The sequence below is a fragment of the Telopea speciosissima genome, chromosome 1 (genome assembly GCF_018873765.1).
Source record: "Telopea speciosissima isolate NSW1024214 ecotype Mountain lineage chromosome 1, Tspe_v1, whole genome shotgun sequence".
NCBI lineage: Eukaryota > Viridiplantae > Streptophyta > Magnoliopsida > Proteales > Proteaceae > Telopea > Telopea speciosissima.
Window position 1 is genome coordinate 62,770,142 of NC_057916.1, and position 23,103 is coordinate 62,793,244.

Here is a 23,103-nt window from a genome sequence, read left to right on the forward strand (position 1 = left end):
GTTTTTTGCCTGATATCTTTTTTTCAGGATTACCCTGTCATCGATTTTTGCTGGTTCTACTTCTGGATTTTTTTTTCTCCCATCTGTATTGGGAGTTTTGAAGCTGATTATTGGTGGCAGTATTTTCCACATCCTTGGAGTTCTTTGCTTAATCGACCATGCCAAGCTCTGACGTTACTAATAGTGACACTCATAGTGGCAATGGAAATTCTTCTTATAATTTTTCTGCTTTTCCATCATGTGTCGTCAAGCTTGATGGTACTAATTATCTGATATGGTCATGCTCTTACCTACTGTCCTTCAAATCCAAAGGTTTCTATGGCTATCTTACTGGTATGACAACTCGGCCTCTTATTGGGGCTACAAAGATTGACAAAGGGGAGTGTGAAAACTCCTTGGTTATGGCATTTCTTACCCACTCTATGCAGTCCTCCATCTCTCAGTGCGACCTTCTTCTTGAGTCCACTGTAAAGATATTGTAGGCTGCCCAAGACACCTATTCCCAGGTGGGGCATGATGCCCAGGTTTTTGAAATACAAAAAAAAATTCACAGGCTGCAACAAAAGGACATGCCTCTTTCTGAGTACTATAATGAGCTCTACTCTCTGTGGCGAGAGCTTATTTTTATGAGGAGTTTACTCCAACTACTACTGTCGATGTTACAATTTTTAAGAAACAGGAAGATAAGATCTATGTCTATGATTTCCTTGCTAGACTGAACATTGAATATGATCAGCTTCGGGCACATGTGTTAAGACATGAACCATTCCCTACCTTAGAATAATCATATGCACTGATTTAGCTTGAGGATTGGCATCATCTCTCTATGCTGCCTATACCTGTTCTGGCACCTCCTGAGCGATCTGCTCTTATCTCTAGCTCGTAGCCCCGTACTGATACTCCTCGGTCTAACAGCTCTCCTACCAAGGCACGTGTAAAGTGTGAATACTGTGGTAAGGAGCGTCATACTAAGGATTATTGTTGGAAGTCGAATGGCCGTCCACCCAATGTTCTTGGCTCTTCTGGCTGTGGCTGTGGCCAGGGCCGTGGTCACTCCAATCTGGCTCCTTCTAGCCAGGCCCACCTTATTGAGGCCTCTGACACTACCTCTCCTGGAGCAGCCCTATCTTCAGATGAGCCCATGGCCTTTCAACGTCTTCTTTCAAAGATGGACCAGCCCCCTTCCGCTGCACCAGCTTTTGCCTCATCTACCTCTGCCATTGCCGAGCCTCCTCCTAGTTTTTGGTCTTGGTACATCTATCCTATCCTCCCCATGGATCATCAACTCTGGGGCTTTGGATCACATGACAGGTTCCTCTACTTCTTTTTCTCATTATTCCCCTTACTCTGGTAAAGGTAAGGTTCGATTAGCGAATGGTGCTTATTCCTCTATATCTGGTATTGGTTCTGTTTCTTGTTTCCCACATTCATCCCTTTCCTCTGTGTTGCATGCCCCTTCTTTTCCTAATAATATGCTATCTGTAAGTAGCCTTACTTCCACTTTGAATTGCAAAGTAACTTTTTTCCCTTCCCATTGTATGTTTTAGATTCTGGTCACAAGGGCAACGATTGGTTCTGGCAAAATGCATCGTGTCTGTACTTGCTTGATGTTGAGTCATCATCGGTCTCTGGTCAGGCGCTTCAGACTTCCTCTCCATCTCCATCGGCTTCTGAACTTCTCTATTGGCATCGCATATTGGGACACCCTCCCTTAGGCACCCTAGCTAGGCTTTTTCCTTCTTTTAAGCAATGTACTGAATTATTTTGCGAAGCATGTGTTTTAGTCAAGTAAAACCGAATTACTTATTCTGTTTCAGATAATAAAAGTTTGGTTCCCTTTTCTTTAATTCATTTTGATATTAGGGGCCCGTCTCGGGATGTATCTGTCACTCTGGTTTATTACTTTTATTGACTATTGTTCTTGCACTACCTGGGTTTATTTTATGCGTGCCAAGGGGAAGGCCTTCTCTTGTTTTCAACACTTTCACCAGATGGCTCAGACTTAGTTTGGAGCCACCATTAAGGTTCTTCGGAGTGACAATGGTCGGGAATACTTTGATACTTCCTTTCAAGCCTACCTTTCTTCACATAGGATACTCCATCAAACTAGTTATGTCGACACTCCAGCTCAGAATGGTGCGGCTGAACAAAAAAATTGACATTTATTGGAGGTGGCCCGGTCTTTACTTTTCAAGATGAATGTCCCTAAACATTTTTGGAGTGATGATGTTGTCACTGCAGCCTTTTTAATCAATTGCATGCCCTTTCAGGTCCTTAGCTTCCATTGCCCCTTGGATCTTCTACAGGGTTCTGCGGCTTTTTTTGTCTCTTCAAAAAATTTTGGGTGTGTTTGCTATGCTCGAGACCACCATCCCCATGGGAAGCTTGATCCTCGCAGCCTTTGGTGTATTTTCTTGGGCTACTCTGCCACCCAAAAGGGATACCGGTGTTATCATCCTCCCACTCAGCATTGGTTTGTTACTTTGGATGTCGTCTTTCATGAAGCTGGGCCCTACTACACGATGCCTCATATTCAGGGGGGAGCATACATCTACTATTGAAGATGGGTAGCCTCTTATGTTGGACACCCCTACTGTTCCTACCGAGTCTCCTATGCAGGGAAAGACTTCTTCCATTGTTGTTCGGCCTTAACCAAGGCTACGTGTCTATACTCGCAAAGGGTAGAATCCAACCATTGATGTTACATCTCTAACTTTACCAGACCAATCACCACCTCTTGAACCTGATCCGGCTGAAACTGATCCTACTGTCCTTGTTCCTGGTAATTCTCTCCCCTCTTATAAATATGATCCTTCTCCTGATTTACCTATTGCCACTCATAAAGGCACTAGATCATGTACCTTGCATCCTATTGCTAAAAGTGTCTCTTATGATTCCCTTTGCCTTTCCTTTTATAATTTTGTGTCTTCTTTGTCTTTTGTATCTATTCCTCAGAACTGGCAGGAAGCTATTGCTCATTCGCAGTGGCAGGCAGCCATGGTTGAAGAGATGCAACCTCTAAAGAAAAATGGCACATGGGAGTTGGTTCGTCTTCCTCCACAGAAGAAGGCGATTGGATGCAAATGGGTTTTTGTGGTCAAGCAAAGGGCTGATGGTACAGTAGACCAATATAAAATCAGACTTGTTGCAAAGGGCTTTACTCAGATGTATGGGATCAATTATTAGGGGACTTTTGCTCCAGTTGCAAAGATGAACACTATTCATGTTATTCTTGTCTTGTGCTACTAACTTGGGTTGGGATCTTCAACAGTTGGATGTTAAGAACGCTTTTCTGAATGGCAAGTTGGAAGAAGAAGTGTATATGGATGTTCCACCTAGTTTCTCAAGTCCTCAAACTCAAGAAAAAGTGTGCAGGCTGAAGCGTGCATTGTATGGGCTGAAGCAATCACCTCGTGCTTGGTTTGGTAGATTTTAGCAAGCTATGGTTGCAGCACGATATTCTCAGAGCAATGCTGACTATACGCTATTTGTCAAAAAGTCAAGTAGAAAGATTGTTGTTTTGATAGTATATGTGGATGATATAGTCGTTACTGGTAACGACATTGGTGAGATTTCCTGGCTCAAGAACTTCTTGGGCAAGGAATTTCAAGTCAAGGATCTTGGCCAACTGTGCTACTTTCTCGGTATTGAAGTTGTAAGGTCCTCTAATGGTGTTTACTTGTCTCAAAGAAAGTATGTGCTTGATCTCCTCTCTGAGACAGGTATGTTGGGGTGCAAGACAGCTGACTCTCCCATTGAAGTTAAATCTCATTTGGTAAGCCAAAAAAGTGATCCCGTGGACAAAAGCAGTTATCAGCGATTAGTCGGACGATTGATTTATCTATCTCATACCCATCCTGACATCGCCTATTCAGTTAGCTGGGTTAACCAGTACATGCATGACCCATATTCCTCACATATGGATGTTGTGCTATGTATTCTCCAGTATTTAAAATCTGCCCCAGGCCGTGGCATTCTCTTTGCTCCTCATGATCATCTTCGCATTAAGGCTTATACGGATGCAGACTGGGCAGGATCACCCGATGACCGTAGATCTACTTCTGATTATGGTACTTTTGTTGGTGGTAACCTTGTCACTTAGCGGAGCAAGAAGCAGTCGGTTGTTGTAAGGTCTAGTGCTGAAGTAAAATGCAGGGCAATGGCACATGGTGTGTGCGAGCTTCTTTGGCTTCAGCATCTCCTCATTGATTTGGCTGTCCCTGTTGCTCTTCCCATGTGGCTTCATTGTGACAGCAAATCAGCTATCAACATTGCTCACAACCCAGTTCAGCATGATCGAACAAAACATGTGGAGATCGATCGCCACTTCATCAAGGAAAAGCTGGATTTGGGTCTCATCAGGGTGCCTTTTATTCCTAGCAACGAACAACTGATTGATGTCTTTACAAAATGTCTTAGTGTTAAGGTTTTTCATCCTATTATTGGCAAGTTGGGCATGTGTGACATCTATACACCAATTTGAGGGGGAGTGTTGTAAAATGGGGTACATGGGTATTTGTCATATTTATGTCTTAGGGGTATTTATGTCTTGTACTCATATTCTAGAAAGTTCTCCTCCTTATTATAAATAAAGCTGGCCTGTGTCCCATTAGACATAAGTCATTCTCATATTTCATCACACTTATACTGGCGAGACGATCAGATTGTAGGTGGATGAAATGTTACTGTTTGCGAGCTACTTTAGAGAAAACAAGAACCATTTTGGACAAGCGATGTCTAAGATGACTCTTTAGAGTGAGGTCTCACTTCTAAATGATCAAGTCCTTTGAAAGCATGGAGACTTGGAGAAGATGTGTTGTGAGAAGGAGAGAGCTGAGAAGGCGAGGCATGACGCGAAAGTTGGACTTGAGGTGGTCAAGTCTTGGACCAAGGGTCCTGAGATGAATTTCACATGAAAAATTGCAAGTCTCAAAGAGACATGAAGAATTTTGGAGAGAGTTACTCATGAGAAGGATGAGGTCGAGTGGTCTGTGACACAAATCAATGAAACATGTGAGACTAAAGTTAGGTCTATAGAGAAAAAGATGGCCATCGCTGAGACGTGCTTGGGGGCTCGCTGTGGAGTGTTGGAGTCCAAAAGGAAAAGCTTGCATGGTTGTGTCTTTGATTTGGAAGCGGAGGTGTCCAGGCTCATTGCCATAGTGTTGGTTATGGGAGCAGATCGTGACATGGCATCTCATTAGCTCGTGGAGGAAAGAACGAAGGCTATATTGGAATTTCAATATTTTATGGAATTCGAGTGAGTCATTGATGTTGGTGTTCAGTCTTACATGCCATCCCAAGAGTTTCATAAGTAAATGTGTGCTATGTGGGAGGCGCACTACGATAGGGGGTCGAAGGACTATCAAGACTTCTTTCATAGACTTTATCTGAGATCGAACAACTATGATTTCTCTGATCTTCTCATAGATAACATTGGTGATGAGGATGAAGACAATGAGGAGGCAAAGCAAGTTACTGGGGTATAGGGAGAGATGTCTAAGGGTGACAATGAGGCAATTGGAAGTTTACCAGCCCCCGTAATTGAAAGTTAAGGAACTCTTGAGTCGATTATTGACGTGTAGAGAGGATCCAGGCTCAATGTCGTAGTGTTGGTTATGGAGCAGATCGTGACATGGCATTTCATTAGCTTGTGGAGGAAAGAATGAAGGCTATATTGGAATTTCAATATTTTAAGGAACTCTCTCCTTCACGAAATGTTCACGCATTCCCAAATTACTAGCTTTGACTCTCTTGAATCTTAGTCATTGATGATCCAAAGCATGCAGTCACATTTCGCAGTGACAAGGTCCTCTCAGGTATAAAGTCTCAATGACATATGTTTATCCCATCCTACATCTGGTAGTAATACATAAGGGAATCGATAAATAAGATTCTTACCAGTTGGGTGATAACTTACCTTCTTTTCTCGGTTGGGATGCACTGGCTTTCCTTAGGACTAAATCCCTCGGGCGTAACAATCTTTCCTTTACCTTCTGATTGTAGTATCAGGCATTCCTTTGTTGATATGCCACTTTTCTTAATAGTGCATTCTCCCTAACTTCCTCCAGGAAGTTCAGATTCGCACAGAGGCCATCCCCGTATGTATTTTCATCGAAGTCCAACACTCTATGGGATTAAGCCACTACTTCAACTGGAGCCAAAGCTTCTATGTCGTACATCAAGAAGAATGGAGTTTCTCTTGTGGGTGTACGCATGGTCGTGCAGTATGCCCACAATACACTTAGCAGCTCTTCTACCCATTTTCCTTTGGCTTCCTTTAGCCGCTTCTTGATTCTGCCCAACAACATTCTATTGGTAACCTCCACTTTCCTGTTCGCTTGTGCATATGCCATCAAAATTGCGCTATGATTGATGTGGTACTTTGAGCAGAATTCTTGGAAGGCCGGGTTGTCAAAGTATTTCCCATTATCTATGACCAGGATCCGAGGTAGGCCGAACCGATAGATTACCTTGTCTCGGAAGAATTTCTCCATTTGCTTCTCGGTAATGGTGGTCAGCGGCTCGGCTTCCACCTACTTGGTGCAGTAGTCAATGGAGACTACTACAAACTTTCTATACCCTGAGGCTGGTACGAAGTCTCCAAGAATATCAATTCCCCACATAGCAAAGGGTATGGGCTAAGCACAGATGTAAGTTGTGTTTCCGACTGGTGGGACATGGGGCGAATAGCTGACATTGTTCGCACATCTTTACATATTTGATGGCATCTTCCTGCATTCTTGGCCAATAGAATCCTTAGCGAAGCACTTTGTAGGTCAAGGCCGAATAACCAACACTCTCGATCGAGTGTTGGACTTCTTTTTTGAATTCTTTCCCCCCACCATTCTTGATCGAGCGGTGGAGGTTCCTTGAACAACCAATGCCCTCGATCAAGCATTGGACTTCTTTTTTGAAATCTTTCCCCCCACCACTCTCGATCGAGTGGTTGAGGTTCCTCAAACAGCTAACGCCCTCGATAGAGCGTTGGTCTTCATTTTTTAAATCTTCCCCCTCCACCACTCTCGATCAAATGGTGGAGGTTCTAGAACTGCTTCTACTTCTGCTTCATGACGGGATGACTGTGATGATCCTGCAAGACTTTTGAATCTTCGGGCCACAGGTGTCGTCCTTGGTAAAGATACTTGTAAGTTTGGGACTAGAGGTGGTATCTGCTGTGAAGGAGCCACTGAAGGCGGTGCTGGGAGTCTGGTAGGGTTAACCTGCTTGATGAAGTCCTTGAGAAAGGCATTCGTTTGCAGAACCTAGAGTTGTAGATCTTGGACCTGCACGTTAGTCGCCGATGCATTGGGATCAAGGATTTTCGGTATCACTATGGCAGGGATAGATGGCAGGGGTGGGAGCTCTTCCCCCACTGGCTCAACATGTCTTCTAGCAAGGTTGGCGGGAGTTGGCATTGCTTGTTCTATGGGCAGATCCTCCTGGTTCGTTTGTCGCTCCACCTGTAAAGCTAACCTCCCAGAGTGATTAGTTCCACTAGGATTTCCCCAGGGAGGACGTTTGTTGCCTCTTCCACGAGAGGAGCTAGGATGCGAGTTCAGGGTTGCTCCAACCATTGGTAGAGGATGATCAAGTAGATTAGATTGCAAGAATCGTTCACATAGATGGCACCAATCGATTGCATAAAGAAACCTCCGATCGGCCCTCCAAGGGTGGAACCTGCGTAGAGGGACAAAACAGGCAAAGGAGATGAGTGCTGGTGGGGTACCAGCGAAGGACTCTCTAATGCCTAAGTTAGGTCTCCTTAGCAAACAGATGAAAAAGTAAGAGTTTCAAGAGTGTGATCCCTTTGCATGGGTATTACTTCCGTATTTATAGGATTGGTTTGGTGGATTGATGTGGCAACGAGAAGATCCTGATTAGATCGAAGATGAGACACTCCTTGCTGTCAAGAAATGGAGTGTTCCTGTTCATCGGGTTATGGAGAGTCCCTATCTGATAAGGCCTCCCACTTGTCTGGGAACCTAGCTTGTTTGGTGGGGTATGGCTTCTTCCTTTGTTGGATAACCATACTAGTTGGTGGTGATGTGCCAAGGCGTGGTGACTCATTTGTCCACCATGGATTATCCCATTTAGTTAGTTGATCAGGCAAGTTATACCAGACTCTCGCGTCTGGAATGTTGAGCGGGTATAACTCTTCGGTTTTTCCCGATTGGGTTTCTTCTAGGCGTCACATGTCACGCCATTATTGGGTGGCCATTTTATGGTATAACAGGAGGGCTATCAATTTTGTTTGAGCTCATATGCACATAGCTTTAATTCACGGTATCAGATTGGGTATCGGCCAATTCCAAAACTGGACAAACGGATAAGAGGTGGTCTTCCTTCACCCACGGTGAAAGAGGTATTACTTCACCATGGATCATGATGTCAAACAAGAGTACAAGACTTGGTACATAAGAAATGGTGTCAAAGCGTATGTGCCACTTCTGTTGCTGATTGTACAAGTGTGCTTCCTTGAAGCTACTGATGTTGCTGACGATTGAACGAAGAATATAGGTTTCTCTGGTTTAACTTAGAATCTGAATCAACATCATAGTCTAAAAAAAATAATCTGATTGCAAAATGTGTACATTAGAGAACAATCATAAACATAAATAATCTGATTTTAATAAAAACATTAGAGAGGAACAGTAATGAAATAGAGAAAGAATATGTTGGGTATATTATATAACCCTAATATATGTTCTAATATAAGTCTACTTGAATAAGGAATTAGGTTGTGGTGGATCCCACTGGATTTAGCTCATCTAACCTAAAACCCTAATCTTTCCTATAAATACTAGCTGGAGGCAGCAACCTGTTTATTCCAAACTTGATACGCAGGGTGTATTGCTTTAAGCAACCTTGTGCTTAAACCCAAAACCCTAACAGAATATATATATGTACACCCTTTTATTTTAATTTGGCAACAAGAATTTCTACCAAGTATAGAATGGACTTTAATTTTGATAATAATCTCTATTAAGAATGTAGAAAGAATTAATTTTACAAACAAATTAATTACAAAGAATATTTTTTTTTTTGATCATGTATACAATTTTTATTATAAGAAATATTAATCCCCAGCTAAAGACAACTTGGTGGAGAAACTAAACCAGCGGCAATTCCATGTACATTCTTGCAAAAAGATTGTGCAGGTTGATGATTGTAAGTGAGCTTTATATCTTGCAAACCGATCCCTTTACATGGCGAGATTGCACTACAATTGAAGAACATGGCTACTTCAGCTGCTGATGTCCTTACTATATTTGTGTATGTCACTCCACTTATTTGTATTCCAGAATTCTGTAAAATTAATACATGTAAGTACTGATCAGCCCAACAATTTTTTTTGGAAAAGAAAAGAAAAATAGAAAATTTGATTCTATAATTAAGTTTATAATTAAATTTAGGGAAGCAATTTTCTGTCCGGGAGTGTGGCCTACGCCAACACTCCCATGTGTCTATCTCTCTCCTCCTTAAAACAAGAGGGCAGAGGTGTCTTTTCAAATGGGGAGGAGAGAGATAGACTCATGGAAGTGTTGGCATAGGCCACACTCCCGCACAGAGAACTTTCTCCCTTAAATTTATTACCTGATTAGGGCAACCTATGTTGTGAGGGCAATAGTTTTGATCAATAACAATTGGGTTTTGGACATTTTTCATCACAACTTGCTTAAAAACTACTCCTTTCACAAATCCATTACTAGGCCTTCCCCAAGCTTTGATCCTTAGTCCATTTTGAGTTCCATTGAAAACTACACTTTTCACCACCACATTTTGCACTGTTTCTTCTTCTTGTCCCCACCCCAAACTCCCAATGCTGCAGCAACAATATTATTAATTATTATCACAAACAGTACGTACACATTAGCAAATGGATGGACAACATGAAAGATAAGTAAAAATTAATTATTGATCCATCATTAATTAATTAATTAATCCTCACCTTATACCATGTCCAGGACCACTTGCAATACGTTGTATTGTCATACTTTTTGTGCCCGGTCCGATCGAAATGCAATCGTCACCGGTTCTGATACTCGCATTGAATACACGAACATTAACTGAATCTTGGACATGTATACCATCTGTATTTGGACTATCTCCTGGGGCATTGATCCTCACTCCTTGAATTGCTACATTTTGGGATGAATACACAACGATGTGGAAGAGCTTCGCATTGGTCGATCTCACATTCTGCATTAGTATTTCTTTCGAGCTATAGAATGCAAGTGACTACAAACACAAAAACCCAATACAATCTTATAAAATTTTCCCTGCAAATGATATTAAAAAAAAAAAAAAAAAAAAAAAAAAAAAAAAAGACTCAATCTAAATTCTTTCTTATTTTTCAAGATTTTTTTATGGCATTTTTATGTCAAAACCAATATGACAAAAAGAATTAAAGGAAATTTTTTCTTTTCTGCCTTAGAGCCTACATGTATAGTTGATAGGTGCCTCTTGTAGTGTCTTGTTGTCACCAAGTAGAACTAAGAAGTTGTATCCTTATTTTTTTTTGTCCCTTGTCTTATTCACAAAAATTATTTAATGTAAGGATAATCTGATTATTTTACATGGACAATGACAATTTTTGGAAATGGCATAATGATAAGTTACTTTCAACTTATTTTAAATTTTTTTTTTAATCACGATTAAAATAACTTTTGAGAATAAAACAACCTCTAATCACGAAGGTTGCACTCCTTAGTGTGATTACACGTACAAGGATCCAAATTGCTATACTCAATAGCCAATGCAACGAAGAGGAACAATGTATGACCACAATATAGCAATAGAACCGAACAATAGGAGTAGCATCACAGTGCAAAAACGATATATGATCATAGTAACCACAGAATAGGAACAATATACAACCGTAGTATATGACAATATACAGTAAGAAGATAGTATAAAACAAAAATAAAGAGCAACATTCAAATTTTTTGCATCAACTCTGACAGACACGAATTGAAGTATTTATAGAGTTTAAAAAGCCTCTTACGTACCTATACATATAGATTCTTGTATGTATAATGGTACTTGTACATATGGGTAATATCTATACGTATGGGTGTGCCTGAATGCATAGGTACACGTAAAGGTATGTCTTTCCAAGGGGTTGGGGTAATTTAAAATATTTCAAATTTGAAATTGAAATTTTAATTTAAACTCACAAGATCTAAAAAATTAAGTATACCATAACCCGAGCCTGACCCCAACCTCGGCCACAGCCTGGCTCAATGCATGCACGTGGGTATGAAAAGGAACATTTCACCCACTGTTTAGGTTAGTGGGTATTTAAGGGTAAAACGAATATTTCAGTATGTCCACTCTCAATGTCACGTCAACAGTTAACGTTGGATGGTCAACAGTCAATTAGTTTAATAGAATTTTGAAACTATAGGGAGTGTACTCGTTCACTTTTTGAAACCTTGAATCGATTTCTATTAAACGCAAAATATAGAAAACGTACACATAATTTTCCCAATAATATATTTTCTTGATTAGTACTTAACATGTCAACACCAAACCCACTCAAGAAGGCAGCATCTTGTATCGGGTGATTCTACCGTGAAAATTCCAATAAAGTCCCAAGAAGTCAAGTAGGGAAAGGGAACTTCCAACTTCAATTGAAGTACGTTTCAATAACAAATAACAATTCTTGATTTCCATCAACTAAATAGAAGAACATTTTTTGGATCAACAATAGATGAACATGAATGATAACTAAATATCAACTACAAATTAGGTGGAAAGCCACCACCAAAAAAAAAAAAAAAAAAAAAAAAAAAAGAAAAAAAAAAGGAAAAAAGAAGAAGAAGAAAACAGCCGCAGCTATCCTGGAATTCAATTGCTGATTAAAGCCCAGAATGGAGAAACCCCACTAATGTCGTGTGAAAATTTTTTAGCAACAAAATTAATTCAAAACCCATGACCACTTTTTCTTCACAAACTCAAGATCGTGACTCACATTCATGAAGTGTAACTTAAAAGTACATATGGGTTCTCTTAATATAGTGATTACAAGAACGACTTCACAAGTCATAAAACTCAAAAATTCATTTGGAAGTTGGAATCACACCAGAAACCAAATGAGAAAACTCCCATTCTTCCCTCCGAAATTAACGGCGGTGTGGTGCCTTGGGTAACTTTCCAAAACATGAAGAGAACTCACATATCGTCCTATCCTAGAAGGAGAGCTGCCTTTGCAAGTCAAAGATGGTGTCCTTGGTAGGAGCAGTCCTTGGTGGGATGTTTATCCCTTACAATTTTCTGTTCGTTCATTTTCTGTAATTCCTTTCATAGGAGGCATGGAAATGACCACCCTACCCCTTGCCCAAACACATTGTTCAAGTGGGTTCAAACAAATTTTTATTCTCTCAAGTACACTGTCCGTACTTGATGTCAAGTACATCTAATAGAGGGAGGTAGACCCCACCTCGGGCAGTGTGTTCGGGCAAGGGGTAGGATAGTCATTTCTGCCTCCTCTGTTAGATGTACTTGACGTCAAGTATGGGCAGTGTAATTGAGAGGATAAAGATCCAAGATCAAACCCCCTATTAGAGGAACTTGGGGTAATGGACCGGACAGAGAATTGCAGGAGATAATTTTCCGTCTTTGGTAACCCTTACCATGCTCGCCTACCCGTTTCAGCCAAACAAATCCCAACTTATCCATCCTATATATAAAATTAATTAAGGATTAATAAACCTTAATTAAGAACCTCCAAAGTCCAATCCTTTCTTATTTTATAGTCAAAACTCACCCTTAATTCCAAGTACATATGCAATTAAACCTCATAGATCCATTGAGGAGCTCCAAAATTTTAAATTCAACTACCCATTAACTGACTAACTGACTTTCAAGGTCAACGGTCACCTTCCAAAACATGGAATTAATTAAACATCCACTAACAAAACCCTTCCTTCAATCACTTAATTTTATAGGCTTTTTTTTTTGTTTTAAGTTTTAACCCAAACAATACGTACCCAATAAGTCTGTATTCCTATAAATGGATCTTAAGACCTCCAATATTGATACATTCTCATCAGCTAAATTCGATCACCCTTAGAATTCTTTAATCCCAATCAGCCTCAAATTAACCTAGCTTACAAAATGGTAAGAGCACTGATCACTATGATCACCACCTCTCTTCTTCTTCTTCACGCCTTCTTCATCCCCTTCCTCCTCTTATCATCATCACTAATTAATGCTTCCAGTACTATCAATATCATCGATCATGGCGCCATAGGGGATGGGAAGAAAGATGATAGCCAAGCATTTGTAGCAGCATGGAACATTGCCTGCAAGTCATCAGAGCCAACAACAACAATATATGTACCATCACAAAAAAGGTTCTTAATTAGCCCAATTTCCTTCCAAGGACCATGCAACAACTCCAAAATTACATTTCAAATGGAGGGAACCCTTGTTGCTCCTGATTACAAGAAGATGTCAACTTCTACTAATTATTGGCTGATGTTCAATGGTGTTCAAGGGGTATCCATCATCGGAGGATATCTTGATGGTCAAGGCACAAGCTTATGGGCATGCAAAGCTTCAGGGACAAATTGTCCCACAGGTGCAGTGGTAAGTAAATTAAGTTTTATATATATATCGAGCTTAATTAATTAATTAATTAATTACGAGCTTATATATTATATGGGTGTTTAATTTATTATTGCAGTCACTTGCGTTCTACAGCTCCAAAGACATATTAATTCAAAATCTGAGATCGATGAATGCCAAGTTGTTTCACATACTGGTACATTCGTCTCAAGATACTGTGATACAAGGAGTTAGAATCGATGCCCCGGGAAATAGTCCAAACACAGATGGTATTCATGTCCAGAATTCCGTTAATGTACGGGTCTTCAATGTCGGTATCAGGACCGGAGACGATTGCATCTCAATTGGACCAGGAACTCGATATTTGTTGATTCAGAATGTTACATGTGGTCCTGGACATGGTATTAGGTGAGCAACTACCTACTATATTTGGTTGGGGGTACGATGTTTTGTATTCCATCACTTGCATTAGCAGACTAATTTCGAATTTTCAGCCCCAACGATTTTGAGGGTATTTCGATAAATTATTTGTATAGGGTTTCACTATAAATTTATAGCGAGGATTCTTTCTTTATAAATTTGATTGTGTGATTGTTTGTTTTGAGATTTCCATTCGTTTTTTTCATCTTCTTTAATTAGGTTCTCGTTTTTCTACCGTACTAACTTATGATGAGAGTGTTTGTGTCATTGCAGCATTGGGAGTTTGGGGAAAGCGTCAAAGGAAAAAGGTGTGCAAAATGTGGTGGTTAAGAATGTCGTATTCAGTGGAACTCAAAATGGGCTCAGGATCAAAACCTGGGCAAGGCCTAGTGATGGGTTTGTGACAGGAGTGGTTTTCAAGCAAATTGTGATGAAAAATGTCCAAAATCCAATCATTATCGATCAAAATTACTGCCCTCATAAAACGAGTTGCCCTAATCAGGTAAATAAATTAGAGCAAATTTGGTCATTAACCCATTAATTAACGATTATCTAACCAAATAATATGAATGTCTCTTGCATGTATTGGGCAGAACTCAGGCATTCAAATTAGTGGAGTAACATATACAAACATCGTCGGTACATCAGCAACTCAAGTTGCCATGAAATTCGATTGTAGCAAAACCACTCCATGTAAACAGATCAGTTTGGAAAGTATAAAGCTAACGTACAAGGATCAAACTGCAAAATCCTTCTGCAAGAATGTGCATGGAACAGCTGATGGTGTAGCCTCTCCGCATAGCTGTGTGTAGGAAATATTCTTGTTGTATATGTTAGGATCGAGAAGGTCACAATTCATGTTACATACGTCGGTGATATGAATTACTATATTAGTAAACATGAGTAGATCTATGTGATAGATGACCTCACACCTATGCCGTTACTCGAATCTCAGTTCAAACCAATGGCATTGATGTAATTTATGACACTTTAAATTCATTATTTAACCCCTTCCCATGCTCATTTTAGGTTGATAGTGATGTATCTGTTGGATCCATTAAAGCCCATAATTCAAATTATGCCTTGTTACAACATTTTGTGACCCTAAGGATTTCTAATATTCTTTTTGACTTTTTAGAAAATTCTTTCTCATTTTGTAACAAATGTCATCATAAAAATTCAGTCTGTATGAATTCTTATTTCAAATGAAAGAAAAAAAACTATTGTTTGTTCATCTTTGTTTGTAACCCAAAGATGAATGTGTCATATTGCATGACTAAGCATCTTTTTGGATCAGCAACCTTAGACTCCAACCCAATGTCTCAGCCAGCATCAACATTTGTTAGGTATTTAATCAATACGTCAAAAACTTCAGAGCTGATGGAACGGGTTAAATCAAGCCTTTTAACCTATATTATACTAGGCTGATCCAATCTACCGCCCATACACTAGAGTGGGTCCCATTAAGCACATAACAACATGTTTCAATGATAAGGTGTCATTTGGCAATAAATACACTCAATTCGCTCAAAACTTACTTTGGGTTCATTTGGTTCGATGCAAAGTGAAGTAAAATTAAAACAAAAAAAAAAAAAAAATAGCAGAAAATTTTGCAAAAATTATTATGTCAATAACTCAACAACATACCAAATATGGTAATTAGATTTTACTTCCCTTGTTTGACTCTTGAGTAGGTCTTAGTGTATGGTTAGAGCATCCGACGATTCATTCCATAGCCTCCACACTCTTGAGTCCTACCCGTTATATATAAGCTAGCCCATAACTTTTTATAGAGTAAGATTCAATGGTCAATGTCCGAATTTCACAAAAGATTTTGTCTTTGTTGCCTTCTTTCTTAAGATATATAGTTATGCTATATATTAAGCGAATTTGGATGACAAAAAGGACTTAATTTTGTTTTACAAAGCCATCTTCTTAATTTGATATATAGCCAAAAGAAAGTTAGCCTTCAAAGTCAAAGTCAAGTCTCTCAAGCAAACAGATGTATCTAAGAGTGCCTTGCTTATTTTTAAAGTTTTAGTTTCGGTAGGGCTGAATCAGTTTTAGTCATATTGGCTTGGTCGGTTTCGATTTCTATTGGTTTCTAAAAACAAAAAATAAATAAATAAACAAATCGAACCATTAAGAAATTGGTTTAACTCAGTTTGATTCAGTTTTTCTCTTATCGATCCGATCGATTCAGGCTGAAATTTGACAACCCTAAGATGAGAGGTGGTGGTGAAACATGCATATCCATCTACACGGGTGCAACTCAATGATGTCCCAAAGCTTACATACAGTACTCCTGAAATGAATGGGAGTTGCTGCAAGAAGTCTTATTGCCAAGATTTTGGCTATGATGTCCTTATGAAGGAGATAATTCACCACTTAATTGTTACCTATCTATTGGTTAAAGATCATCATCTCTAGAGATTTCAATGTGGTGGCATGTGGGTTTTGGCCCTAGCAAGGCAAAGCCCAAGTGCCAGTGATATCATATTCACTATCCTAAAGCCACCAACTCATTGAGTTGGGATGGACATGTTAAAGTGCAAAGTAGGGCTCGAGCTGTGGTCCTTGCCACACTACAAGAAATTGGTGCAACGGCGACACTTTGGGTTGAGCTATTGCGGCATATTTTACAAATGTCGTCATATATGAAGATATACCGATATTTTGTTAAAAATGCCGTCATATATAAAGGTATAACGGCCTATAGGTACAAACGTCGTCATATATGAATACATAACGGCGTTTGTGCACAATCGCCATTCAACAAATTAGTTTCCGCGGTGTTTTTTTTAACAAGCGTCACTGTAGCTTATCATTTAATAATGATTTAATATTTTTATTAACGGTGTTTTCAAAGAAATGCCATTGTATGTCGTAATACAACGGCGTTTATTTAGAAAATAATTGGTTTCCAAAAAAAAAAAACCCCAAAATCGTTTTCACTTCCCCATGCTTTTCGTCTCTCTCTCAAAAACCTTTTTGTTTCCCCCGCTCTTTCCATCTCTCTCTCAAAGTTCTCTCAAAAATATTTTCAAACTCCAGAGCTACGGCGAGTTAGTTCTCTCAAATCTTTTTCCTCTCTCAATTGTCAAAGCTCTCTGAAATCTCTTTCAAACGACAGAACAATGGTGAATCGGCGACTGTTGCTAGTTGGTCTAGTGAATTCGGCAGTAACTTGGTCTTTCACCAAGTACGTAATAGATTGAAAGCATTCTATTAGTAAAAGATTTCAGAGATTCTCATCAGTCATACCAATTCTCGCAAGTCCCACAAGGTTCAATCCCATTCAACCCTTCTCCTCTGCTTTTTTCTTACATGCTTTGATTTGTCGGAAACGATTAGTTCTTGTGTTTGATCTGTTGTTAGTATTTCAAGTTTTTTGTTCAATATTCTTTTGTTTAGGGTTTCTGTAGTTAAGTTCTCTTGTTACATATTTTTTTTTAATCTTAAACTCTCCTTTCTCTCTCGTTCTCTCTGTTTCTGCTTCAATTCATTGTGTATTTATCTATGGATTTGCGTATGTAGTTTATATATGTATGAACATGTGTTTATATTGGTGATGTGATGGTGAAAACTGAAAATAGTAGAATTTGAGCTAATTTGGATTTGTATTGATCAAACAAAGGTGGGGAAAAAGAACATAGAATAGGTTTTACTTTCATCTTTGTTCTATTTGTTTCTAAGTGTGTTTAGGATGTCAGATTTCTGATATCTTGTTCGGTTCTGAATTCTGATCAGTGGATTTATTAGAAATTACCTAGCTCTAATTACTAGTTGCTGTGGATGTCTTTTTTTTTTTTCTTCTTCCTTTTTTGGGGTTAGAAACTCTTGTTTTTGTTTCTTTGTTCCATTTCATTCTGAGAATCATTGATCATATGAAATTTTCTAGGGTCATACTGACAATATAGTTCGTTTTTCTACTTTTGTTTTCTGATTTTTTTTCTGTGTCATTAGATTTTCTTTTTATTCAATCGTTCTTCTGTTTTGTTCAGTTTCTGGAGTTTCTTTCACAATGTGGATCAGAAATTGAGTTATTTTCTATGAGAACTATGGTGGATTTTCTCCCGAAATGGTTAAGATGGCCAATCTAGTAGTCTCCTTTTGGATTGTGCATGCAAATTTTTTTGTTCTGCTTTTAGGGTACCTTGTGAATCAGAGTTTTGATAGAGTTTTTTAGGAGAGGAAGAATGTCACACCCCAAACCACCCCCTGGGAGGATCAGGCAGGTGACCCGGATGTCGAACCACATCCGTCAATCCCTAAGGATCCAGAAGCAGTACTTACATGTCACAAACCACACAATGAGGGTAAAAGATAATAAATGAATATCAGAGTGCAACGGAAGATCGAACTACCCATAGATGGATAATATTAATTACAATAAAATCCCAAGTGCCTATGTTATACCACATACATATCCATTTATGCTCAAAGTACAATATCCAGATAAATACATATCCAACAGAAGGAAGTTCATATAATCACAAGATCTTCACAAGACCGCAAAGTATGGAAGGTCAACATTTCCTTCAACAGCTTCATCGTCCATTGGCAAACCAGTACTTGCAAAATCACCTAAAAGAGAATATATAAGAGTGTGAGCTCCATCGAGCCCGTGAATGAAATAAAAACCATGCGTGCACATGCAAGCACAACCATGAGCCTATATGAATGATATTCATTGTTATTATTAAGCCACCTAATAAGACAAAACTAAGGCAGGTATAGTGCTACTACAATCCCCAATACATGTATCCCTGGTGCAGGCCTCTAACCCCTTCCCGCGATACACCCATTGAGTTGTCAGAGAAAACTAGTCGGCTCCAGTATCCCTTCCCAAGGTCAGCCCGACTGGCCCTCTAGGTTACTACTGTGCTACCACCAGGCCTATTAACTAATGGGCCAACAGGCATCACCTGTCCTAGTGACCCGATGAGCCAACTGACCGAGCAATGCCGTTCAGGACATTGGCCTCATACTTTTGTGGTATCTAACACCTAAACTCCTATTGGCAAGGGTTCGTAGCATGGGTGATGATTACCTAGCCATATGCATTCTACATGACATAGTATGAGTTGGGTGGTGCCCCGCATCCCATTCTACGGGCCACCACTTGCCTCATTTCTAAGCCAGCTATGGCATCTAGACTAGCAGTTTTAATGATATCGTACGAGTCGAGTGGTGTCAACTGCATCCCATTCTACAGGCTACCACCAGCCTCGTTTCTATTTAGGCTAAGAATTTATATGCAAGCATTCCATCAACAGTTCGCAACATAATTCCAATAAGAACATGAGAATATAAACATAAAGACAGAAAAGTAAATTGTTATTGTTATCATAACTCATTAGTTATGTTACACCAACACGTATGATGTAATTCCACTCACCTTGGCTATGCTCCACTTACTCGAAGGACTGTCGGTCCTCAAAACCACCTTGATATGTGTCGTCGGGCAAATAGTTGACACCTATGATAAATAAATTAGAATTTTATATTAATACACATTAAATTACCCTAGGAGACTAGGGGTAACCTTGGTCTAGCCTCCAGACCAAAGTAGGACACAAAATTCCCATGACAGCAGCAGTGGTCGATTGGCACTGGTCTATCCAATGGACCAGTGGCAATGGACCAGTAGGCTGTTGTGGCCCAAAATCAAAAGGGATTTGCGGGTTTAGACCAAAAAGGGTGCCTAGGTACTATTTTAAGTAATTACAGAGGTTAGGGTCATGTTACACAACATGAACAGTACTGGTTGATTGGACTGGTCTTCCAGAGGAGATCTCGACGAACTTGGACCCAAACGTACTCGCAACCGTCAGTTAAATCAACAAACTGCAACAGCAGGTGCTCCGGCAGAATGCCCTTTTTAGGGATATGCTCAGAGAAGTGCAGGCAGGAAGGGCACTCAACCTCGTGCCAGCCACTGTGCTTGCTGCTACCCTTCCATCTCCACTCCCAAGTCTGCCGGCTCGAGTTCGGGAGACAAAACGCGTTCACCCTAGAAGCGAGGATACCCAGAGAAGTTAGAGTCGAGCCGGGTTGTCCCAACCTACTCGAAGAAGTGTCCCCCCTCCAGGGATAGTCCAGACCGGAGACCTACTGACCAGGGTTCGCAAAAACTTGGCACGCGCCACGAAATCGTCAGTCATGATGCACTAGGAAGTAGATAGCCGAACCGATCAGAGCCACACCCGACAATCCTACCAGCACACATAGCGGGAAGAAGACCCCAAACTGGGAGACTAAGGAAATGGGTGTAGGGAAAATGGGTACAATCAATAGGATGGCCAAGTTGCAAATACAGGCGCAACCCGACTTGTAAGAGAAGATCTTGACCGTAAGCTCAAAGAAATCAATGACAAACTGAAGGCCCTGGAAAAAAGGACCGGCCCCGAGGAATGTTTTCGGCCGGGCTAGCACCCTTTCTCGATCGACATAATGAAAATGAAACTCCCTCGAGGGTTTAAACCGCCCAGCTTCGAGGTATACATCGGGAAGACCAATCCCAATGACTACATAAGCTACTTCAATGCGATGATGACAGTTTACGGAGGGTCTGACGTCGTGTCATGCCGATCCTTCCCCACGTCCCTAAAGGGACCAGCCGCCCTGTGGTTTTCTAAGTTGAAGCCAAACTCTATAAAAAGCTTCACAGAGTTGGCTCGGGCCTTCGTGAGCCATTTTCAAAGCAGCGTGAAACAAAAGAAGATAGCGGCAAATCTGTTAGTGGTGAAACAACGACTCGATGAATCCATACGGGACTACATCACTCGCTTCAATGGAGAATCCCTAGAGATAAAGACCTGGATGATGGCATGACTTTCAATGCCCAGCACAATGGGGTCACAAACCATGACCTGGTTCGATCCCAGGCCTTGAAACTGGTCTACAATATGATCGAGCTACTGGATCGATGCTCCCAGTATGCAGACATGTTCAATATCATGAAGGCCCAAAAGACGACTGACGCTATGGGATCAGAGAAGAGAAAGACGAGCAAGGAAGAAGAGAAGAAAGATGATAAGAGGTAGAGGTTAGATCGGTACCAGGACCGAGTCCGAAGCCGATTATACCCCGTTGACTACCTCCAGGACAAATATACTTATGGAAGTCCATGACCGGGGTCTCCTGCAATGGCCGAGATCGATGTTCTCAAAGCCGGAGGACCGAAACCAAAAGAAATACTGTAAGTTCCACAAAGATGTCAGGCATGATACCGAAGACTGGTGACAGTTGAAAAAAAAGATAAAAGATGTAATCTAGAGAGGCCACCTCCGGTGTTACGTGAAAGGGGAAGAACGAATAGAAGGCTCGCGTGGTCGAAGGGGCGTGAGCACAAAATCGAGGAGAGATGACCGAGCTTGGGAGAGAAACGAACAAGACCAACATGATGATTGGTGAAAGGCCTGACCAGACTACCGTAGGCTAGGAGCTGAGGCCAACATATCAACAGCCCCAGCCATCCTCACGATCATCGGGGGGCCCGGACAGGAATCCGCTAAGAAGGCCAATGCGAAGGCATGGTTCGTGGGACTAGCCGAGCAAACAGAGAAAAGAGCAAAACCTATGCCAACCATCTCCTTTTTGGAGAAGGACTTAAAGGGGCTAAGCTGGCCACACGATGATGCGATCGTGATCTAGGCAATTATAGCAAATAGGCCTGTGCACCGCATCCTCATAGACATCGGAGCCTCGGTAGACCTACTGTCCTATGACACGTGCCTGCAATTTGGGTTCGAACCGGGAACTTTAAAACCAGAAAGCTCGACGCTATACGGGTTCTCTGGATTCCCTGCCCCAATTGAAGGATCGATCAAATTGTTGATGAAGATCAGCACGTCACCATGCCAGAAAACCATGAAAGTCAACTTAATGGTGGTTCGGGTCACGACGGCTTACAATGTTATTTTGGGAAGACCCAGCCTGAATGAGATGGGAGAAGTGGTCTCTATAAAGCACCTCAAGATGAAGTTCATCACCAACAACGGCATGGGAGAATGCTGAACCGAGCAAAAAAAGGCTAGAGAATGTCATGCCGCATACATGAAGCAGGCCAAAGACAGCTGTAGAGGAACACCCTTCATGGTCGAGGTCAGCGACAATCAGGATGAACAGAAGAGACCGCGAGGAGAGCCTGTAGAAGATCCGGTCAAAATTCCAATCAGTCACAGTGACCCGACCAAAATGGTCAGGGTTGGAGCTTCGCTAAACGAAAAAGAAAAGAAAGAATTAGGGTCTTTTTTGGAAAAATATCACCTCAATTTGCCTGCCCGTCAATTTTCTCAATTCCATCTAATAGAGGGAGGTGAACCCCACCAGGGCAGTGTGTTCGGGTAGGGGGTAGGGTGGTCATTTTTGCCCTCCCTATTAGATGGAATTGAGGAAATTGACGGGCAGACAAATAGAGGGGATAAAGATCCGTCTTTTTTGAAAGCCCATGCCGATGTGTTTGCTTGGTCGGCAGCCGACATGCCAGGCATCCCACAACATATCGTGGAGCACGCCTTACGCCTAGACCTAACGAGAAAGCCTATCCAACAAAGAAGAAGAAACTTTTCCCCGGACCGGCAAGCAGTGGTAAGAGACGAGATAGAAAAATTGAAGGCGTCGGGCTTCATCTGGGAAGAACAATTCCCAACTTGGCTGGCTAACGTCGTCATGGTACCAAAGACAAATGGAAAATTGAGGATGTATGTTGACTACTCTGACTTGAACAAGACGTCCCCAAAGGACGAGTACCCGCTCCCCCAGATAGACCTTCTGATTGACGCTACTGCGAGATATGAGAAGCTGAGCTTCATGGATGCTTATTCGGGTTACAACCAGATTTTGATGAAAGAAAGAGATGAGAAGTATACCACATTCCGAACCGATCAGGAAAACTTTTGTTACCATGTCATGCCATTCAGTTTGAAAAACGGAGGAACTACTTACCAAAGAATGGTAAACAAGATGTTCAAAAAGTAGATCAGGCGTAACATGGAAGTGTACATGGACTATATGCTCGTAAAGAATTTATAATAGACTAAATTAGTTACAACAATTTAGGACAACTCAGATTAGTTACAATAGAATGTGGGGACAATTACA

At 40.8% G+C, this 23,103-nt stretch overlaps 3 protein-coding genes across 3 annotated transcripts; 2 read left to right on the top strand and 1 right to left on the bottom strand.

The window, feature by feature from the left end:
- The first annotated feature begins 3,442 nt into the window (after positions 1–3,442).
- Positions 3,443–4,102, top strand: LOC122652683 (uncharacterized mitochondrial protein AtMg00810-like). Its single transcript, XM_043846497.1, has one exon. The coding sequence runs from the start codon at positions 3,443–3,445 to the stop codon at positions 4,100–4,102; it is 660 nt and encodes a 219-aa protein (XP_043702432.1).
- Positions 4,103–9,090: 4,988 nt separating this feature from the next.
- On the bottom strand, positions 9,091–12,641 carry LOC122652707 (polygalacturonase-like). The gene is made up of 4 exons (XM_043846527.1): positions 12,591–12,641; positions 9,953–10,242; positions 9,598–9,826; positions 9,091–9,309 (listed from the first exon to the last, which is right to left on the bottom strand). The coding sequence occupies exons 1-4, from the start codon at positions 12,639–12,641 to the stop codon at positions 9,091–9,093; spliced, it is 789 nt and encodes a 262-aa protein (XP_043702462.1).
- Positions 12,642–13,122: 481 nt separating this feature from the next.
- Positions 13,123–14,807, top strand: LOC122652714 (polygalacturonase-like). Its single transcript, XM_043846540.1, has 4 exons — positions 13,123–13,596; positions 13,694–13,983; positions 14,269–14,497; positions 14,589–14,807. The coding sequence occupies exons 1-4, from the start codon at positions 13,123–13,125 to the stop codon at positions 14,805–14,807; spliced, it is 1,212 nt and encodes a 403-aa protein (XP_043702475.1).
- The last annotated feature ends 8,296 nt before the right edge of the window (positions 14,808–23,103 follow it).

Bases quoted from the DNA above. Each gene is read 5' to 3' on its own strand.
- LOC122652683 (XM_043846497.1), top strand. From the start codon at position 3,443: ATGGTTGCAGCACGATATTCTCAGAGCAATGCTGACTATACGCTATTT.
- LOC122652707 (XM_043846527.1), bottom strand. From the start codon at position 12,641: ATGGTAAGGGTTACCAAAGACGGAAAATTATCTCCTGCAATTCTCTGT. The intron at 9,827-9,952 runs GTGAGGATTAAT...TTGTTGCTGCAG, and splicing joins GGTCCTGGACATGGTATAAG to CATTGGGAGTTTGGGGTGGG. The intron at 9,310-9,597 runs GTAATAAATTTA...TTAATTTTACAG, and splicing joins ACATAGGTTGCCCTAATCAG to AATTCTGGAATACAAATAAG.
- LOC122652714 (XM_043846540.1), top strand. From the start codon at position 13,123: ATGGTAAGAGCACTGATCACTATGATCACCACCTCTCTTCTTCTTCTT. The intron at 13,984-14,268 runs GTGAGCAACTAC...GTGTCATTGCAG, and splicing joins GGTCCTGGACATGGTATTAG to CATTGGGAGTTTGGGGAAAG. The intron at 14,498-14,588 runs GTAAATAAATTA...TGTATTGGGCAG, and splicing joins AAACGAGTTGCCCTAATCAG to AACTCAGGCATTCAAATTAG.